General features: G+C 55.0%; 2 protein-coding genes across 22 annotated transcripts in view; both read right to left on the bottom strand.

Moving 5' to 3' along the window:
- Positions 1-546: 546 nt before the first annotated feature.
- DDX41 (DEAD-box helicase 41) lies at positions 547-8,802 on the bottom strand. 3 transcript variants are annotated; one of them, XM_033853649.2, is made up of 18 exons: positions 8,430-8,802; positions 5,817-5,887; positions 5,619-5,729; positions 5,182-5,341; positions 5,027-5,101; positions 4,838-4,898; positions 4,576-4,712; positions 4,073-4,145; positions 3,817-3,970; positions 3,603-3,739; positions 2,601-2,763; positions 2,308-2,439; positions 1,959-2,030; positions 1,758-1,854; positions 1,469-1,618; positions 1,313-1,384; positions 1,086-1,196; positions 547-906 (listed from the first exon to the last, which is right to left on the bottom strand). In XM_033853649.2, exons 2-18 carry the CDS (start codon positions 5,841-5,843, stop codon positions 770-772), a joined length of 1,869 nt encoding a protein of 622 aa, XP_033709540.1. In that variant the 5' UTR covers positions 5,844-5,887; positions 8,430-8,802; the 3' UTR covers positions 547-769. The 3 variants fall into 3 exon arrangements, with proteins under 3 accessions (XP_033709540.1, XP_019798518.1, XP_019798519.1); XM_019942959.3 differs by lacking the exon at positions 8,430-8,802 and having other exon boundaries at positions 5,817-5,998; XM_019942960.2 differs by lacking the exons at positions 5,182-5,341; positions 5,619-5,729; positions 5,817-5,887; positions 8,430-8,802 and having other exon boundaries at positions 4,838-4,951; positions 5,027-5,103.
- The window catches only part of FAM193B (family with sequence similarity 193 member B), a 31,546-nt gene continuing 19,252 nt past the window's right edge, over positions 8,434-20,727 (bottom strand). For 14 of the 19 annotated variants that reach the window (XM_033853636.2, XM_033853646.2, XM_073802849.1 and 11 more), the window contains 6 exons: positions 20,262-20,463; positions 19,111-19,350; positions 11,803-12,826; positions 11,577-11,652; positions 10,632-10,729; positions 8,434-8,805 (listed from right to left, as the gene is read on the bottom strand). In XM_033853636.2, the coding sequence (XP_033709527.1) occupies positions 10,633-10,729; positions 11,577-11,652; positions 11,803-12,826; positions 19,111-19,350; positions 20,262-20,463 (1,639 nt within the window). In that variant the 3' untranslated portion in view covers positions 8,434-8,805; position 10,632. Of the gene's footprint in view, positions 8,806-9,701; positions 9,756-10,557; positions 10,569-10,631; positions 10,730-11,576; positions 11,653-11,802; positions 12,827-19,110; positions 19,351-20,261; positions 20,464-20,727 lie in introns of those variants that run through there. The other 5 variants (XR_012330996.1, XM_033853637.2, XM_073802846.1 and 2 more) reach the window with 5 other exon arrangements.

Raw genomic sequence — 20,727 nt, forward strand, 5'->3', positions numbered from 1 at the left:
AACTCCTCAGAGGGCAACTGCCTGGCTCATTTGTGTCCTGAGCCCAGCAGATACCTGGGCACAGAGCTGGGTCAGTGGGTGCTTGTGGCCTGAGTGGCAGTCCTGTGGCATCTGCTGCCCCCTTGGCAAACAGAGCACAGGGTTCCCTACTGGGAGCCTGTGTGGGCAAGGGGCCTGAGGCAGGAAGTCTCCTCCTAAAGGGCCTTAGGAGAAGCCCCAGGACCTTTACACAGTGACAGGAAGAGGGAGGCTGGGGCAGGGCTGGAGATTATAACAGCCAATCAGAAAGACCAGTAGACCCAACCAACCATTTCCCCTTGGTCCATCAGTGTGGTTCTTCTCTGAGTCATAAATCCAGGTAGACTAGAGGAAATACCCTAAGCCCCCAGAGGGGAACCTGGGTAGGCAGCTCCTTCCACAACTGAGTACCAGCAGGTATGGCAGTAGTGGTGGGAGATGCCAAGGCCCTACCTGAGAGGGGCTCTGGAGGTCAGAGGGTGAGGCCTGCCCAGGAAGCACAGGGCAGAGAAGGCAAAACACAGAGGCTGAGACCAAAAAGGCTGGTGTTTTAATGGCAGCTGGGATAAAGAGGAGCAAAAATAGTAATTCTGGGGGGCACAGGGAACAGGCAGCCAGGTCCAGCCTGGCCCAACCCAGGCCAGCTGGGCCGAGGATGCTGGCTTCTTGCCCACGGGGCAGGGGTGTGTGGGAGGTGGCTGGAGCCCCAGGGACGGAGGCCCCTTGGAGAGAAAGAGGGATGACAGCCAGCTCAGAAGTCCATGGAGCTGTGGGCCAGGTAGTCCTTGCGGCCGATGTTGCTAACCTGCTTCGTCTGCATAGCCTCGAGTTTGGGGCAGTCGGTGATCCGATGGCCCAGGCCCCCACAGAAGGCACAGCCACGCTCTCCTGGGGGAATGGGGTAGCGGTGGGTGGGGGAGGAGGGTCAGCATGGTGATGGGGCCAGGCTCTGTGCCCCAGACCCTGGGCCCCCATCAGACCCCCAGGCCACTGAGGGGCAGAATGGACTTGTTCCGTGGTGTTCCCGTCACGCCCCCATTGGACTAGTGTCTCCCACCCCGTGTCACCTCCAATGTCCAGCATGGACTCGTCCCCGCAGTGCAGTACTTGCAGCACGGGTGGAACCTTCTGCTTGGCCTCCAGCAGCAGGGCTTTGAGATCCATCAGCACCGACTCATCTGTGGGGGTGGCGGGGAACCATCAGGTCCAGCCCTGGGCCCTGTAGCCAGGACCTGGCTGGTCATAGGTGGAGGACCCAGGGGACAGCCAAAGGTGGCCCTGGTGGCAGACTCACCACAGGCCTTGTTGATGAAGGTAGTGGCAATGCCTGTGTTTCCTGAGCGCCCAGTGCGGCCGATACGGTGCACTGCAGAGAGAGGGAACAGAGCATCTGGCCCACTGCCCAGGGGCTGGGACCTAGGCCGCAACCCCAGCCCCCCGAACAGCCCACCATAGTTCTCGATCTCCTCAGGCATGTCATAATTGATGACGTGCTGGATGGCAGGGAAGTCCAAGCCCTTGGAGGCTACGTCTGTGGCCACTAGGACATCCTTCTTGCCCTCCCGGAATGCCTCAATGGCCTTGGTTCGTTCCTCTTGGTCTGGGAAGGGTCAGGTAGGAGCTATTAGAGCGACAGCAAGAGTCTGGGGAGTAGTGGCAGGCCGGCCAGGTAGGGGAAGGGATAAGATGAGGGGCTGCTATGGCAGCGGGGTCCATGCCTATGCACGTGCCACGCTAACCTTTGCCCCCATGGATGGCCACAGCCTCAACCCCCTTGAGGAGCAGGTACTCATGGATGGCGTCCACATCTGCTTTCTTCTCCGCAAAGATGAGCACCTGTCCAGGAAAGCCAACTCCAGTCACAGGGGCTGACTCCTGGGCACCCCCGCAACCTTCCGCCAGCATGCTGCCCCTGGGCTAGCCTGGCTGGCAGCACTCACGGGCGGCGGTGTCTTCTGCAGGCACTCAAGCAGGTACACCATCTTGGCTTCCTCCTTCACATATTCCACTTCCTGCCACCACCAGGATCAGGTTAGGTGGTCCTGAGAACAGGCTCACCAGCCATGGCCCTGCCACAGAGGATGGGCCCCCAGTCCTGGCTAGGAGGTGACCAGAGAGCCTCTTGCCAAGGGCTGGGTACCATGAGAAGGCTTCCTGCTAAGGGCTGTGGCTGTGAATGAAACCCCTAGTGCCCACAAGGTGGCCCCCCACCCGGCTCCGATCAGCTAAGGGAGCCTCGCCAGATCCAGCCCTCACAGGTGAGACTGCCCATCAGGAGTGCTTGCCCACCTGGATGACATCCAGGCTGGCAGCCCCGGCACGCCCCACATTGATCGTGACAGGCTTTACCAGGGCGCTCTTGGCAAAGTTCTGAATCTTCTTAGGCATGGTGGCACTAAAGAGTAGAGTCTGTCGCTGGCCCTAAGGAAGAAGAAGGCTGGGGCTGAGGGCACGTGGGGCCTGGGGAGCCTGAGGGGCTGGGACAGTGGGTGGGCAGCACAGGGCCTTAGGGCCCTCCAGAGTTGAATGTGGTGTGTAGGGGGAAGGTGGCAGGAGCGTCCCGGCCAGGTGGGGAAGGGCACCTTGAAGTAGGAGAAGATGGTACGGATGTCACCCTCGAAACCCATGTCGATCATGCGGTCAGCCTCGTCCAGGGCCAGGTAACGACAGATATCCAGGCTGACCATCTTCTTCTGTAGCAGATCCATGAGGCGCCCAGGGGTGGCCACCATCATGTGCACACCACTGGGGACCAAGGAGGGACACTGACAGCAGGGCCACCTGCTAAGCCCTACCTAGAGGCCGGCACTCCACCTTGTTCTGCCCTCCAGCCTCTTTCCTATCTCTCCTCACCTGACGCTCCTTGTCACTGCCACCACCTTGCTCTATGGACGGCACAAGGCTCTCCTGGAGAGCGCTGCAACCTTCTCGACCACCACTCTGTTCCACTGCTCTACCCGAGCCATGTGGTCACCTCGGCCCCACACACCCTTCCCCCAGGTCACTCCTCTTGCCCCCAGGAGGACGGTCCTAAATCTTCAGATAGGGCTCAGCCTGTGCTCCCACAGCTCCCTTTGTAGACCTCAAAGGCTCACTTTCGTAGTACAATGAGCTCATCTTTTCCATGTCTGCAACCTCCCTGACTAGCAATGCCTATGAAACAGGAACTGGGTTTGGTCTGTCTGTAACCCTGGACATCTAGTGATGTCTGTTGGGAACTGCACTGTGTGGAAAGGGCACAGGTCCAGCCATGCCCCAGAGCCTCAGCCTCCTCAATGGGTCACACTGAACAACCCTGACCTTCCTGGACACCCCGGGGCCCCCACCTCTTTGCCTTCTGCCTGGAATGCTCCGGCTCTTTGACCTCCCAGATGCCCCCGTTCCATCTGCTGTGTTCCCACAGTACCTCACCACATCCCTCTGTCCCACCCCAACCAACCTCCCCATTAGACTGGGGCTCATTGAGGGCTGGGCCCATGAGAGGCCTCTGCAAGGATCTGTCGAGTGGCTAAAGCAAAGGGTCCTTTAGCTTGTCTAGGCAGCGACTTTGGGGAAGCCCTTGGGGCGGGGGTGCCTATACTCACTGTCGGATGGTCTCCATCTGCTCTTTGACAGACATGCCCCCGATGCAGAGAGCACAGCGCAGGAGTGGAGAGCTGTCCTCCTGCAGCAGGCGGCAGTAATACTCCAGGATGCCGTGGGTCTGCCGGGCCAGCTCCCGCTGCAGGTACAGGGGCAGTGGCTGGCACCAGAAGGTGGCCCCATCTGCACCCTGTCCTCCAGGCCAGGCTTTCTTACCGAGGGGCAGATAATGAGTCCATAGGGCCCTTCACGCTTAGAGAAAGGTAACCTCTTCTCTTGCTCCAGGCAGAACATGATGACCGGCAAAGTGAACACCAGTGTCTTGCCTGAACCCGTGAAGGCTATGCCTATCATGTCACGGCCAGACAGACTGGTGAGAGAAGAGAGGCCTGAGGGTCAGGTTCACTGGAATACAGGGACTACTTGTCATCTAGCAACCACTCCTCCCCAGGGCCACCAGGTTCACACTCACATGGTGGGAATTCCCTGGATCTGAATGGGTGTTGGGTGGTGGATGCCCTTCTTCTTCAGGCCTCTCAGGATGGCTACAGAAAACAACACTGGCATCATCCTTGTGTCTCATAGGTACTCCAACAAGCCCCCAAAGCCAAAAAGTTGGCACTATGTCCTTCACGTTACAAATGATGAAACTAAGACCCAGAAAGAAAAAAAGAAAGAAAAACAAACACGCAGACTTGTCCAAGGCCTCTAGGTTAAGCAGAGGCAGGATTCACACCCAGGTCTGTTTAAGGCCGTCATCACTTGCCCACCAAAGCTCCCTAATGACAGAAATTGGTAAATATGAACAGTTGCAACAACTGAAAAAGGAGAATAAAGACAAATCTCTCCTTCCCAAATCCCTCATCCCCACTGACTAGACCCAATGCTGCAGTTGCTGGGCTTGGTGAGGGCTAGGCTGCAACCTTGCAGATATTTCCCTATCAAGATGTGGTGTTGCTCCCAGCTCCCAGGCACCTGCAGGAAATTTCATTTCCTTGAAGCTCTTGATGGGTGGTGGGATACCATCTCCTTCCACCAAGATGTGGTACTTCTTCCGTACACGCTCATGCCGCTCTTCAGACATGCTCAGGACGTAACGAGGTGGTGTCCAACTGTGGGTGGGTGGCAAGAGTCAAGAGAGCCCCTGGGCACAGCTGGCTTTGGGGTGTTCCCGCCAGTCTCCACCACATACTGTCTGAAGTAAGAGTGACTGACTTTCCAGACTGGAAAGACATACCTAGTTTTGATTGGATCGTCATACGTGATTCCCTTAGCCATCTCCTTCACTGACATCAAGGCTGAGGAAACAGATGTGGCTCAGGGCTGGTTCCTGCTTCCCAGAGGCCAGGCCCTTTGAAATATAACATGCCTAGGACTGGGGGAGGAGGCTCAGTCCACCTCCTCTCTGCCCTAGCTACAGCCATACCTCGACCCTCAGCCACACTCTCCAGGATCTTCTCCTCTTCCTTCAGTTGCTTCTCTTTGGCAGACTCCTTGCGGGCTGACCAAACAAGCAGAAGATGTCAGAGAGACACAAAAGCAGTGCACCAAGCTGAGCCTCCCGCCTGCTGCCCAGCCCACCTTCAGCCTTCTCTTTGAGGTGCTGGTGCTGATCCAGGAGGCTGACGTTGGACTGGGGGCCCAACGGGATGTCGTCCTCATCTCCCCGCGCCTCGCTGCCGCTGTCCTGCTGCTCCTCTTCCGCAGCTCCCTTGCGTCTTCGCTGCAGCAGCTTCTGGAGCTGAGGTTCCACCAGCGCCCCACAGAGCCGAGCCCAACGCACAGTGGGGCATCGGGCCCAGGGGCCTGAGTCAGGATCCTGGCTTTTGGGACTGGGTTCTGTGCCCCGAGGCGCACAGCTGCCCCACCCCTCAGATCAGGTCGCCAGTTCCTCGTTTGCCTGGGGACCACGCTCCCGTGTACTTGACACTTTACTCCGCAGACCGGGGACCACCCCCCATCCCACCGCCAAACCCCCATCTCCTGCCCTCGTTCCACCCTCGAGCCGGGGCCCTCACCAGCAGTTGCCGGCGCTGTCGCAACGGCACGTACGGCACGTAGTCCTCGTCGTCCTCATCGTCTGCCTCGGAGCGGCTTCCTGTGGCAGTCGCCTCGTCGGTGCGAGCCCGCTGCAGATACACACGAGTCAGACCCGGACCCCCGCCCCCCACTTCACGATCGCTCGCCACCCGCGCGGACCCCCACCTGGCTCCCACCTTCCGCTCGGGTTCCGATTCCTCCATCCTCTGCTGCACGCATGCGCACCGCGGTAAAACCCCCGCCTCGCCTATGATGAGATCCAATCAGATGTGAAGAAACGGACGTCGGCGCCTAGCAACGACCTCTAAGTGCCGGATCGCGCAGAGGGACAAATTTTCTCCTGAGCCCCTGTCTTGCGGTGTGGCGTCTCCGCCCCCTGTGGGCGGCTACGCAGCTGTTGCCAGGGCTGAGGGCGAAAGCGTCAGGCAAGGCATTGTGGGACGCTGGAGGACTTGGAGCACGCGCTGAAGGCGCAAAGCGAATCGGGTTGAGTCGTGGGGACCGCTGATCCCGAAGACGGCGGTGTGCTGGGTCCCCAGCCTCGCCCAGGGCGTGACGTCACCCGGCACGCCCCCGCCAGCGGACACTGCGCCCTCTCGTGGCCGGGGTGCGGTGGGACCCAGCCAGCTGGGATCCCGACCCGCTCTCTATCCCGCCCCCATTAACCGGCGCGGGCCAAGGAGGGCAGGGCGGGGCTTGAAGAGAAAGTGACTCAACACACGCTGCCGCTCTGACTGGTGTTCTCATCTGTGTGAGACGCCTATGTTCAGAGTGGTGAGGGATAAACAAAATGATGACGGTGGGTTTTAACTGAGGGCCTGTGTATGTATGTAAACGATTATTTAATGTAAATGCTGTAACAGAGCTCAGAGTGTGACTGGGGAACCAGAGAAGGCTTCGAGGAGACCTGCATCTGAAGTTACAAGGAAGTGTGGAATCTCAGAGCTGGGAATGCAAGAGAGGGAGAGGCTTCCTGATAGAGGGTCTAGCAGGAGTGAAGTTCTGGCCATGTGCAAGTTCCCAGGGAACAAAGTGATCACGTGGCCCGTGTGGGGTTGGGTAGTCAGAGCTAAGGCTTTAAGGTAGACCCAGAGCATGCAGGGCCAAGACTGTCAGGGTGATTTCAACTTCACTGGGAACTTTTAAAGACGAGTGATGGGTCAGTGCTGTTTTCTTCCTTCATATATTAAACATGAGTATGTGCTGGGCATTGTGCGTAGTGTCGAAGCAGATAAAAGATGAACAAGACACAAACCTGGCTTGTGAGGACCTTACAGATTAGGTGAGGAGACAAACACAGATAACTGGTTTTGAGATTAAGAAATCTCTAAGACACAAAAGGTACCACTTTTGGAATTAGCATAAACGCAGGGCAAACTTGATTCTCACAGTAAAAGTGGCTTCTCAGTTGAAAGAAAGGGATGTGAAAGTTACGGTGGAATTCATGAACAAGGTGTTAACTGGGAAGAGGGAAACAAGTGAGCAAAAGTCAGAAGCCCCGAGGGTGCCAGGCCTAGCTGGAGACTGAGGTCATCAGGTGTGGAGAGAGTGTGCCAGAGGCAGGGGCCGGGCTTAGAGGGCCCTCAATGCCATTCTCAAAAGTCTTCTTTCTCTGTATGTAAAGTGGCTGCTTGATCAGACCTGCAACTTTGAAATGATGAAGCAGAATTTTAGATAGTTGTGAGAATTCAATTGCAAGGCAGGAGCCTAGTGTAAGAGCTGAAGGGAGAGAGGAGCACAGGTAATAAATACACAGAGAAAAGTTTCACAGAAGTGTCCACACTTCCTTGGGGATTGGCCAAGGGACCAGGAACTGTGAGCCCATGGTTAATGCTGTTTTACCTCTTTGGAAAAGGAAGCGCTTGTATTGGGGCGGGGCGGGGGGGGGAGAGAGAGAGAGAGACAGACAGAGAGACAGAGAGAGAGAGAGAGAGAGAGAGAGAGGGAGAGAGAGAGAGAATATATGTGTCCAACCTTGGAGGAGGGAGGGACTGGTTTCCGGTTCTGCTCCCAACACTCCACAAAGGGCTCTTAGTGACTGCGTCGCCACTACCACTGTCGCTCCACACATTGAGCTCAGGCTAAGAGTTGGTTATAGTAGGAAAATGGAGAGGATTCGGGACAAAAGTGTGTGTGAGGCATTTCTAGCAAACTATTATATTAAAATCTGAATTCACTAACCAGATCCACGGTGGGGAGGGGGGGATGAGATAGTTCATTACTCTCCTAACTCTCAACTACTTAGGCTGCACGTCCATTCCCATTGTAAAGTCAAATCCAATTTATAAAAACTCCATTTACCACCAACTTCCCCTGACAACTCCAATCGTCCAGGCTATAGATGCACAGTTCACAAAGTCCTCAAGGCTTCCCCTGATACCTTCTCAAATCAGCTGCACAGAGATCAAGTTGCACCCCTCCAACTCATCCATCTTGAAGGGAGGGAAACTAAGACAGTGTGGGGAAGGGGTTGCTCAGGGTTTCCATACCAGAGTCCTCCCAATGGGTGAAATGGCACAGATGCTGCTGGCATACAGGCCTATGCTCTAATCCTAGTTGGTCAAACTGAACTCAGTAGAGTCACCTTCTTGTCTGAGCTTTAATTTCCACATCTGTAAAATGGAATAACAGTCCCACTTAGCATTGCTTCGAGAATTAAGCAGAAACGATGCCAACCTGTTGACAGGTAGCACATGCTCAAGAAGGTTAATGACTAAGAAGGACTCCAATGCTTCTGAGTACATCCTTCACCCTCACTCCCCACCCAGACAAGCGAACCACCAACATACCAACTCTGTGTCCAAATGTTGCTTTATCTTTCGGCAGGAAAGATCTTCACAGTATCAAAAAGAATTGAAAAAACAAGTAAAACAAAATACCAAACACAAAGAAAGCAGTGTTGGGCCAGCAGTACCATCAGCCCCCAAACCCAAAGGCCAGCCCAGCCCCCGGGCTCTGAATGTGGAGGCTGCGTAGCACCAGGAAGCGGTTCTGCAGAGGTCCTGAGGGGCCCCAGCACACACGGCATCTATTCAGCTTTTGGTTGGTCCGGGATGGCAGGGAGGGTCTTGGGCAGGTGGGTGGCGATGTGAAGGAAAAAGGTGTAGACCTTCAGCTGGCAGTCAGGGTCTCAGGACACCCTGAAGAAGCTTGATCTGGCAGGGGCTGAGAAAACAGAAGAGCATGGCCACACGGTGAGCAATGGCTCCCACCCTAGCCTCCTCATGCTGGCTCTGAGTCTCCACAGGTGCCCATGGAGGCAGGAACAGCTGCCTACTAGTTTTGTCCCCTGGGCTGAAAACACTGAACAGACGATCACCTCCAGCAGGGGATGAAGGTTAAGTCACAGTTGGGGGACAGAGCCCCGGCCCCAGTGAACATCATCCTAAATCTCAAGGAAAGTGGACAACACTCGAGGAGCCCACAATGCTCTGCTGTAGGCCAGGGTGGAATAAGAGGCCAGCCTCTGGCATTGCGCTCCTGTTGACAGTGAAGAGGCCACCTATGCACTCAGGCTCCTGCCTCAGGCTCCAGGTACATGGCCCGGGCTGGGTCCCGAGTCTGTGCCAGCACTGCTTTCTTAACGCACTTGGGGCTCACAATCACGCTATGAGGAGGGTGGAGAAGGTCAGAGGAGAGCATTCACTGGAGGGGAGCATCCCCTGTCTTGAGAAAGAGATCAGCCAAGAGGGAGTGGGGAAAATTATGGCTGGATGAGGTTTCCTAGATGACAGGGGCATTGGGCTGTAGGAGGAGGTGTGACCCGTTTTCTCTCATGAAGGGCAACAGATGAAGGTGCCTGGGGTCCTTGTAGCTCCTGGTTCTTGTAGAAGTGGTGAAGAAAGGCAGGAGGGCAACCCAGCCCTAGCAGAAGCTCCTGGGGGCATGGATGTATCAGTCTGGCAAAGGATCAGGAAGCCCAGGCCCACAGAGCAGAGGGGATGAGGTGAGTCTGAGGACAGTCCTGACTCTGGGGTAGTACAAAGGTGCCATAGGGAGCCCAGCCCTGAAGGCTGCCCCTGGGAAGCTGAGGTCAGTGTCAAGGGTGGGGGGATCCTCACCCAAAACGGGACTCGGGGACTCAGCCCAGGGTCCAGAAGTCTGTTTCCCTGGCACTGGAAAGAGGAGGAAGAGGACAGGTGAGGACATCCTCCTGGGGGGTTACTGAGCTCAGCCCACTTGCCCCAGCTTCCTGTTGCCTTGAAGGCAGCTGTGTGGTTGCCAGCCAGAAAAGGCCTGACCCCAGGGACGCATCTTAGGGTGAACTATGGCACTGCATAGCCATTAAGCCCCAAGCCCAGGACCAAGGCCTGCCAGACAGCCATCTCTTTTGCCCTTGGTTCCCAGCCCACCACTGCCTTCTCAGTTTTCAGCCTGGAACATCATCTGATATGTCAATATTTCAGACAAAAGGACCCTTGCAGGTGACTGGGAGAGGAGGCCAGAGCCCAGGTTGGGGCCAAGCTCTTCTTCCAGGAGGCGGTTTCACTACCAATTTCCTCGTGGAATCTGTCCTGTTTGGGGAAGAGGGCCCACCTATTCCTCTATGCCTAAATGACTTCCAAGGCCTTGGTCTAGCGTGGCTGCCCTGTCACTGTTCCCTTGGGGCTGTGTCCTTTTCGCATGGCTTCAACTCGGAAGCACCTTGGTAGCCTGCGTGGAGAAGCCAGGCCAGGCAAACGAGATTCAACCCTCAGGCTGATAATGTCAGGCATGGGGGCAGCCCTCTGAGGCCCATGGCCTCCTGGACACTTTGGGAGGCAGCTGGTGAGAGAAGTAGAGGCCTGGCAGTGATACCCCAGGAGATGGCAGGGCTGGAAGGGCCCTTCAGGAACACAAGCAGGAGGGCTCTCAGGAGAAGAGATGTGGCCAGCCGAGCACCTAGTCCAACTCTCTATGCCCCAGAGCATGAAATGGCCTGGCAGGGGCACAAAAGGTGGCACAGCATGGGAAGAGAGGGTGCATGCAACACTTGAAGGGGGTCTCTATACCTCACTGAGCTGTGCTGGGAGTGGTTTTCTTGAGGCTGAAGTTGGTCCAGTTCACGGCAACTTTCTGACGCGTTTGCTTTGCAGAATCCAAACAGAACCTGTTAGGTTCGGGAGATGCCAGAGAAGCACAATCAGAGGTTCCCTCCTCTCTCCATTGGACCCTCTTCTAGACCTGTGTGTCATGGTCACTAAAGAAACCAGGTCAGCTCTGCACAACCCCTCTGGCTCCCAGGTGTTGGGGTCTAGCAGTATGGGGCTTCCTGGATGAGATGCCCACAGGCCCAGGGGACAATGTGTAAAGACAGTGACAATGCCTTAGGATACAGCCTCCCTCCTCACCCTGTATTTTACTCTAGCTATACTGAGATGCCTTCTGTTCCTTCAAGGATGATGTGTTTCTTCTGCCCTCAAACTCTTTTCATTTTACTTGGCCCACTCATTCCTATTCCTCAGGTTTCAGCCTGGTTACCACCTTTTTTGGGAGGGCTGCCCTGGCCACCCCACCTCTCAGCTTGGCCATTCCTAGGCCCTAGCCCCATGCCCTTACTCCTCGGACAGCACTTATCACTGGATTGTATGTTTATGGCTCTCTCTCCCCACCTAGATGGACTGTGTTTGATTTGCCTCTGCCCCTCAAACTCATCCCCGGCAGAGCAGAGGAAGTGCAGGTGAATAAAACTGGAGAAAGCCCTTGTTCTTGGGGTCTGACATGCCTCCTGCTCCCTGACCCTTGCACCTTCCCAGATGACCTGTCCTGCCAAATCATCCTGGCTACCTGTGTCCCAGCAGATAGGCTGGTGGGAGAGAGCCAGGAGGGGCTGGACAAGTTCTCCCTCCAAGGGCACATGGCTGAGGGTGAGGCCTTTCTGAGGCTTGAGTGTGTATGTGTGTCGGGGGGGCCCTGGAGTCCACCGTGAGCGGGAAAGCAGGCAGCCTCATACCTACCTCTTGAAATACTCCACCTCCCGGTCAGTCTCATCCATCTCCACCCCATCCATGTCCTTGGGCAGGAACACATCGTCTAGGAAGACACAGCCAGGAGGGCTCAGTGCTCACAGCCAGGCGTCTGGGTCATGCTTTTGGGGCAATGCTGCTCACATGTGAGGACTGCCCTCCACCCCATGGCCTGGCTGGGTGGGGGGGTCAGCCACTCAGTTCCTGGTGCACTCACCCAAGGAGGAGGCTGACTTCTCCTGCTTGTTGCGGCTCCGGCGGCTGCGGGCCTTGCCCTGTGGCAAGCTCTGTGGCCTTGCTGGGCCTGGGGGCTGCACAGACTCCTGCTCCAGAGGCTGTGCCTTGGCTTCACCTGGCCAGTTTTGCCAGGAGCTGCCCTTCTCCTTGTCAGCTTTGGGGCTGCTAGCCCAGCCTGGTCCTGGTCGGGTCCCCTGGCTCCCTTCTCCAGCCTCGGCACAGCTGTCCACTCTGGGAGGCTCTGGGGCCTTGCTTGGCTGCTTGGGGCTGGGGGTCTGGCCCTTGGCACTGGGAGTCTCAAGGCAGGCTGGGGACTGGGGAGCTGGGCTCACCTTGCTCTTCTTGGCCTGACTACCCTGTCTCTTGCCCTTCCGTGGCTTGCCACCTGAGGCCACAGGCTCAGGCAGCTCCTGCTTGCAACCAGGGACCTCCTTTACACTTAGCTCCTCAGAGCTAGGGTTACCTGGCTTGGGTGTCTTGACCCAGATCACCCGGGACAGGTTGGGCACGGTGTTGAGTCTCCTCACTAGCCCATTCTCAGGGATGATACCAGGAGGGGGGCCCCTCACCTCTGTCCATGGTGGGTGGAGACTTCTCATTTCTGCCCATGGTGGGGCTGGCTCGCCTGGAGCATGTAACATATGGTTCTGAGGGGAGCCCAAAGTCAAAGGGGACAGGTCAAGGTTAACGTCAGGCCGTTGCTCTGAGGAGCCATTGAGGTTTGAGGGGGCTAGACTCTGAGGCTCTGGCTCAGCAGCCCCCTCTTTAGTGAAGCCATTGCTGTTCATGCTGAGCTCACACACACTGAAGCTGGCGCAGATGGAGTCCTTGACAGTGTTCTTGATCTCCTGTAGACGGCTGCTCAGAAAGCTGTTGACCCGATCCAGCTCCTGATCGGGCCACTCCAAGAGCCTCTCCCTGGTAGGCCTCAGCTCCCGGCTTCCAGAAACACTACGATTTGCCTGCTTTAGAGCTTCTGCTGCCAACTGGGCCTTCTCCTTTTCCTGCCAATACAAGAGGCAGTTTCCGCAGGGCCTTGGCAGCTGCCAGGCACAATGCGACACCTGACATGTCTGCCTCTGGCCCAGCTTTGCCACTAACTGGCTAGAGGCAGGGCCTGGCAATCCTGGCCTGCACACCCTGCAGTAATGAGGATGAAATGCAATCAGATAGGTACATATCCTGGGGATGGAGGCAGTTATACCCACAGAGGATAGGGTTTTTACATCTTGTTCATCCAGGGCCCCAGTAGCAGTTCTAGGGCCTAAAAAAGCTAAGGCGGCTAGGACTCAAAAGGGATAGGATCTGCCTCCCAGGCATAAGCTTAAACAACTCACTCACTTGCTGAGTCTCAGTGGACTCATCTGCAAAATGGGGACAATAATTCTGGAGTGAAGACCAACGTGGGGATGCATTAAGGAAGATGGCTGCTACAGAGGCATTCTCTCCAATTCTGCAGGTGGTAGGGGAAAAAAAGCCATGACATCAGGTAGGTCTTTCAAGAAGAAAGATGTGGGGTTGTGAGACTACCATGGTAGATCAGACTGCTCTGGGTGGCTGGGAATGTGTGTGCCCTCCTGATGGCGCATAAGGGAGGCTATTGGAGAGGGCCAAGTTCCCACAGGAAGGCCACTCAGTGCTTAGTTGGCCTCGGGCAATCAAGGCCATGCCTAAAGCATGCCCAGTGGCATACAACAGACAGCTACATGTGGCCCCTACAGCAAGATGTAAAAGCAGCCCCTTTGCCCAGGTGAGGACCAGGAGGCTGAGGAAGGCTGGACCCTGCCATTCAGCATTGACAGAGTCAGATCTGGAGAGCGAAAACATGTCTGTGGGCTCTGAGTCAGCTCACCCCTCTGCCTAACCTCAAGGCACCAGCAGGCTAAGGAGGCCTTTAGAGGGAGATGGGAGACAGTTGTCAAAAGCCAACGGGGGGCTTCCCTGGTGGCGCAGTGGTTGAGAGTCCACCTGCCGATGCAGGGGACACGGGTTCGTGTCCCGGTCCGGGAAGATCCCACTTGCCGCGGAGCGGCTGGGCCTGTGAGCCATGGCCACTGAGCCTGCGCGTCTGGAGCCTGTGCTCCGCAACGGGAGAGGCCACAACAGTGAGAGGCCTGCGTACCGCAAAAAAAAAAAAAAAAAAAAAGCCAACGGGGACAAAGTGGTAGTCATGTGCTAGGAGCCAGATGATTTCACCATTTCACCTATTTCAGGCTGATTTGGGAATGGAGAGGGAGAAACAGGATGAGTGAAGCGAGAAAAGAGGTCTTGCGACCACCTCAATGTCAACTTAACAGGTGACCCTGTGCCCCAGGGTTATTTATTCTCTTAAAATACTAGCTCCACAACGGTGGGACCTTGGACAAATCACTTATTCTCCCTGAACCTTAAAATCTCCATTTGCAAATTTGGGAGAAAAACTGCCAACCTATATACGTCAGAGGGTCATTATGAGGACACCTGAGTGGGTGTGTGCCCCTTTCCCTGGGCACTAATAAGGCTGTGCCTTGGCAATGTGGTACTCAGGTGAGGAAGAGAAACAGTCTAGAGCAGCTGTGTGCCGTGGAGTTCAATGCTACAGAGCTCTGAGGCCATGGGGATGGACAAAGGACTGGAAGGCCCTTCACACTGCTCCTCCTCTGCACCAGAACAGCTTTGCTTTTATTTGTTAGGAATTGAGGTTCCATGGAAGATTTCAATTGCAGAAAAGAGTTTTGCTGCTCTACAAAAGACTGAAAACTACTGGTGTAGAGGGAGTGACGTGGAATCATGTATAATTTGGTAGTGAGAAAAGGAGAAAGCACAGAACCACGCATTTTCTGCTATGTACCATGAGCCTGGTACTTCCCCATGTTGTCTCACTTAATCCTCACAACTGCCCTTGCTGTGTCGTTATCCTCAATTTACAGATGAGGAAACTCATCTTTGGAAAGAATAAGGAACTGGCCCTAGATTACATGCTAATTAAGAGGCAGAGTTGGGAAAGCACACCCAGGGGTGATCTTCAGAAGTTCTTATGTTTTTCAATATCCTTTGACAATCATTTTTTGACTTGTGATTCATTTTTTGACTTGTGATTCTATGAGGCACTGGGAATTCAGCCATGCGTGAGACAGTCTCTGCTCACTGACTTGAATCTGCCAGGGGAGACGGACATGCAAACAGGCTGTTTAATTCTGAGTGCCAGTGACAAGAGGTACAGGGAAAAAAGCACAGAGTGCTCTGGGAACCCAGACTGGGCCATCAGGAGGTGGTTGCCAGAGAAGGCAGGATCTCACTGAGCACTGAAGGGTGAACAGGATTATCCTGGGAAGTGTGAGACAAGCACTTTCTAGACAAAAGGAAATAGAAAGGCTGGGAAATGGGAACAGGCGAAATATTTAGGGAATGCAAACATTCAGAGGGACAGCTGGAGCACAGATTTCTTCTGGTGGGGGGGAGTGGGCAGGAAGGCAATAGGGGCAGACTGAGAGATGAAGCTGGAAAGCTAAGCAGGGGCTGGATCCTCAAGAGCCCTGCAGGCCATGCTTGAGCCTGGATTTGACCCTAAGGGCAATGTTCAGCCACGGAAGGCTTTTTAAGCAGTGGCAGTAGGGTGTGAGCTACTTGGGAGGTAGCACAGCCAGGACTTTTGGTTACGGGGCGGGGAGAGAGAATGAGATGAGTCATGAAATCAACATCAACAACCACTACTGCTGCTGCAGCAGCTACACTGACCAAGCGTTCACTCTGCCCAACCTTTCTGTGCATCACTCCATTTTATTCTTGCAAAAGCCTTGAATTAGGTTCTACGGTTATTCTCATTTTATGGAGGAAGAAACTGAGGCTTAGAAGTTAAGTGATTTGCCCAAGGTCATACAGCAAACATGGCAGAGCCAGGTTTCAAACTGGGGTCCAATTCCAAGGCCCACTGCTCTCCATCACCATGATGTAGTCCTCCCAGATGGCACCTGGGGTTCTGGTTCAGGCAACTGGGTGGATGGTAGTGCCGTTAACTAGACAGACAACGGAGAAGGAAAAGCGGGCTCTTTGGACAAAGATGACAAGCTCAGTTTGGTATATGCTGAGTTTGGGTGCCTGCAGGACATGTGTGAGGAGGTGCCCAGCAGCAGGAGATGTCACCATGAAGCACAGGGAGGAAATAGGTGGACATAATGACCTGGGAGGCAACACTATCTAGATGGCTCTTTCCCAGGGACCTGTCCTCAAGGGGGAGGGCCAGGCAGAGGAAGAGGCGCTCACAAAGGAGGCAGGACAGAGGGCAGAGAAGAAGAGAGAAATGTGGAGAATGTGGCCTCCCCATTGCCCTTTCCCCACCCCCACTTGGCTGAAGTTGGAGGAGCCAAAGAAAACAGTGTTTGAAAAGGAGAACAAAGTGTGAGATGTTGCCTAGTGGAAAAGAAGATGGAACAGGAGAGAATGATTTGGCAACAAAGAACTCATTGGTGGCTCTGTGGAGCAGTGGAGGTGGAAGACAATTTGCAGTGAGCTGACAATTGCAGAGTAAATGCAGATGACGTTTTTCTGTGAAGAGGAAAGAGACTGGGGTAGTGTGAGGTTGTATGCTCAAAGGACAGTCTTCTTTCAAAAAAGAGAGTACTGGGCACAGTGAACTGCTGACGGGAAACAGCCCAGAGAGGCTGGAGCCACACAGCAGGAAGCCGGTGTTAGACTGAGGAGGAGGAAGGACTGCACAGGCCTTAGGTAGGAAAAGGGCTAACTCTTCCCTCATGACAAGGAAGTCTGCAGGTGGGGTGGTAAGACATTGAAAGAGTGCCTGTCCACTTGGCTTTTAATCCTTGTTGAAACAGTAAGTAAGGTTATCTGCCAAAAAATAAGGTGGGGGTGGGGAGAGCCTGGCAGTTGGAGCAGAATGGAGGTCTGACAAAAGGACTGGGGAGAATGGAAGTGACGAGGAGCCAGAAGACTAGAGAGCAGCAAAGTGGGGGCTCAGGCACTCGGGAGACCACTCGGCCTGGGTGCCACAGATAGATTCAATCCAGTGCCTTCCTCAAGGTGTAGAAGGGGAGAGGCAGGCTGGGGTCGAACCCAGGACTGGTTTTTCTGAGCGGGTGTAAAGGAAGGGCAACGGCGCAAGGAACTAAGAGGACTGGTAGGAGAGTGAATGAATGATGGTCAAGGTAAGGGAAGGACAGGAGACAGTCTTCAGTGGATGAAGAGGAGTGGTGGTGGGAGGTTGCAGATGACACAGCCAGGGGTTGGTTTCAAAGGAGCAAGGGTTAGGACATGAGAGAGAGAGAGAGTCATGGTCCAGAAATTGTATGAGGGAGCAAAAAAATACCCAGCTTTACCTGTCTCCCCAGGTGGGTAGTGGGTGGATGGTTCTTGGTGGAAGCTGTGTTTTTGATGGACTGTAGTTAAGTCTGGGAGGTGGAGGAGGGGTACTGGGGAGGAGGTTGATGTATAAACAGATAATGACCATGATCGCTAGTTATAGGATATCAGAACTACCCGCTTCTGTGTTTGTGTTGTATCTTGGCCTCTAGACTGGGCAGGGCAGACAGTAGCTGTGCAGGAAGTTTCTGAACGAGTAGAGAATGATAAAAGGCAGACTAGAGAGACGTGCGAGGTGCAGCCGTAGCACAGCGGAAGATATTACCTGAGGAAGACTGCAAAGAAGGAAACACGTGAATTGGGCTTGGGAGGAGGTTTTCAGAAGGAAAACGAGGGGGCAGACATGAAGGAGAAAGGATATCCAGGCATAGCGATTTATGAAAAGCACACCAGGCCTGGGAACTGTGAAGCGTACTTGCTGGGACCTAACTAGGAACCACTGCCTTGGGAGGCCAGGAAAGGCCAAAGAGACCACTGTTGCCCACTGCACACTTCTGGCCAGGCAATGCTGGCCAGGAGACAGAAAATGCTGACCATTTTCTGAAGGCAGTGGTGGGACCCTTTGGCTTACTACTTCAGGCTGCAGAGAAGCGGTCCTGGTTTGTCCTTTGGTTTGGAAAAAGATGGAGAATCATTGCTGCTTTCCAGAGCACCAGGGCTGTTTGACCACCCAGGACCTGGAGCTAGCTAGTTGTCAAACCCATTCTCTTCGGCTGAGCTCCTGAGTGTGGCACTGTGCAGACAAAGCTGAGGGCAGGCAGGCCAAGAGGTGATGGGGTGGCAGGGGTTGAGTCATCAAACTGTGGTGCTTGCCTGGCAGCAGGGTTGCCCAGGAATAGCTCCCCTGGTTCTATCCTCAGCCTTCTGGGAGGAGCTCACTCAGCCCTCAGGCTGGGTCATTCCCATAGCTTCAATTACATCCCCATGCCAGCAACTCCCAGACCCACACCTCCATCTCCACTTGGACGTCTCATGAGAATCTCTGAGTCACCGTGTCCCAACTGAATTCCCAGTCTTCTGCCAATTCCACCCTTGCTCATTAAAGGTACGCCATCCTGACAGTCACCCTAGCAAACACCTGGAAGATAATCCCAAACTCCATCATCTCCTTGTCCTGCAATCAGATCACCTGCCTCCTCTGAAAAACCCATCTCTCTTGCTCCAGGCCCATTATCAATCATTCCTCTCCTGGTTCTTGGTTCTCCAGCCTGGGGTATTACCCCTCCAGGCTACCTTCCATACTGTCACACCGTAATCTTGGGATGCAGATCTGGCGAGTGCATTCTGTGATTAAAGCCCTCCAGCGACCACCCCACCCCCCTGCAGCTGCAGGATCAAGTCAAAGCCCAAGAGGCCCTTCCCTCACCTCCACTATCTCTCCTACCTCTCTTGGGTTTGAGCTCTGGCTTCACAAAGGTGCTGTGGACGTGCTATTCCTGCTGCCAGGAGGGCCCTCCTGATGAATCTGTACTCACCCCCTACAACTCAGCTCCCAAGGCAGCCTCGTTGTACAGCCATTTCCAGCACGCCCAGGCAGGACGGGGGGCTTCCCTCATCCCAGCACTTGTCACACACTAACGTGCTTGTCCAGTTTTGTGTCAGTCTCTCCACTGGACTGAGTTTCTCCAGGGTGAGAACTTAACTGCATCATATTTTAGCGCCCAGTATTTGCAGAAGTGTTTGCTGAATGAATACCTGACTGAAGCAAGTCCTGGGCTTTGAGGAATCCAGCAAGCGGCTTCTGACGCTATGACTTGTTTTTCCTCCAATCACTGGCCCCCAGGCTCCCTCACCCTGATGCCTCCCAAACTTATTCAGACCTTCCCAGAGCAGAGAGCCGCCAGCACCATTCATGCCCCAAAAGTCCTGGGGGTTGGGGCGAGGGATTCCTCGGGGAGAAGAGGTGGTAGAGCTGGGCTCCCGCCACACCCACCTTCTTTTTCAGTTTGTGCCGGGCCCGCTTGGCGGCCCTGGCGCTGTTGGGGACTTTGGGCTCCGTGCTGTTGATGAATTCCAGCAGCTCATCCACATCTCGGTGGTCCACGGCAGGCTCCCCAGGGATCCCGCCCAGGGCGCCCCCCTTCATGGGCAGCTCCTCTTTCCGCCTGGTCAGCCTTGAGCGGAGCTTCTCTCGGATCTCGGTATAATTCCGACTCGTCGGGGCAGCGGGTGGCTGGGGGAGGGGGAGGTGCTGACGTTACACCCTGGGCCTGTGAAGCCCGTAGCACTCCCACCCGCCGGCACCAAACGTGGTGAGAAGCGAGACAACTGTTCTTTCTACCACAGCCACTAAGGTCAAATGGCTTCACCCTCAGCCAGGCCCGGAGCCAAGGCAGTGGTGGGTGGAGGGAGTGAGAGGTACGCAGCAGTGTTGGGAGCACAGTAACTTGGGAGCCAAGAAAGCAGGTTTGAGCCCAGGCTTTGTCACTCAGAAGCTGTATGACCTTGGGCAGGTTCACTGAGCCTTTGTGAGCCTCAATTTTGTCATCTCTAAAATGAGGATAACAACCGCTAGCTCAAAGGTGACTAGCCATGTAATTACTTTCATTTCTTCTGTCCTCAACTGCTCTCCCTTAGCCAGCAGCCCTTCCCTCTTCACCTTATGAGACTTCTGAACTGCTTTCTCCCCGTCCAGAGACAGCATGTACTCTGCTCTGAGCCTCCTTCCTGGCACCACCTGTGTTCACTACCTGTCCCTCGGCTGGCTCTCACACTGGGGACTGAGAGCTTTTGCTTCCACTCTGCCTTCATCATGCACAAGCCTCCACTTCTCTGTGATTACACACGTATACATACTCATCAGAATCATAGCTTTCCTCTGCCACCTCCTTTCTTTTTGCCTAAGGAACAAAAGTGAATCTTAAGAGAAACCATGAGAAGAGCAAAGGCAGCAAAATGTTGAGAAATCTCTACCTCACCAATGTGCTGTGAGGATCAAGCGAGTGGACGCTGGTGGGAGGACTCACAGGGTCCAAGCACAATTATTAGCCCCATGAGCAAGGGGGCCTTGGGGAGAGCAGGGTGCTCCTCTGGCTCCCTTCGGCTGGCCACAAGCCAGCTCTGGCCTGGGCGGGGCTCACTCACCGCATTGTGGCCGAAGAACTCACAGTAGCAGCAGTCACAGAACTTCCCATCTCTCTGGTGGGTGGAGGATGAGGTGCAGGAGCTACGCTCTGAGCTGCTGTCCTCTTCCTCGCCCAGCCCCTCGTCTGCCTCGCAGGGCTGGGGTAGCTGGCAGGTCAGGCCACTATGGGTAAACTTGTGCCCCTTGCACCCAGGGTCCCTGCTGATGGGGAAGAAAGACAGGCCCAAAGGTGAGGAAGGGAAGGGCAGGAGCAGGCCACAAGGAGCCCAGGAAGCATCCCCACCATCACCTTCAACTGCCTCATCCCACAAAAGCCAAGGCAGTCAGACCAAATCAGAACCTCACAAAAACAGGGCAAACACTCTCTCTGTCCCTCAGGGCCCAGCTCAATGGCGCTATTCTGGAAAGGTTCCCTGTGCCTCCTGCCCACGCCTACCATGTGAGCCTCCTGGACTCTGAGGACAC

This window comes from Tursiops truncatus, chromosome 3 (genome assembly GCF_011762595.2).
Source record: "Tursiops truncatus isolate mTurTru1 chromosome 3, mTurTru1.mat.Y, whole genome shotgun sequence".
NCBI lineage: Eukaryota > Metazoa > Chordata > Mammalia > Artiodactyla > Delphinidae > Tursiops > Tursiops truncatus.

What these genes read in the sequence shown, in the direction of transcription:
- DDX41 (XM_033853649.2), bottom strand. Translation starts at nt 5,843, where the DNA reads ATGGAGGAATCGGAACCCGAGCGGAAG. An exon ending in CCATCTTCTCCTACTTCAAG is followed by an intron (nt 2,440 to 2,600) that starts GTGCCCTTCCCC and finishes CTTCTTCCTTAG; the next exon opens with GGCCAGCGACAGACTCTACT. An exon ending in CTTCATCAACAAGGCCTGTG is followed by an intron (nt 1,197 to 1,312) that starts GTGAGTCTGCCA and finishes CCACCCCCACAG; the next exon opens with ATGAGTCGGTGCTGATGGAT.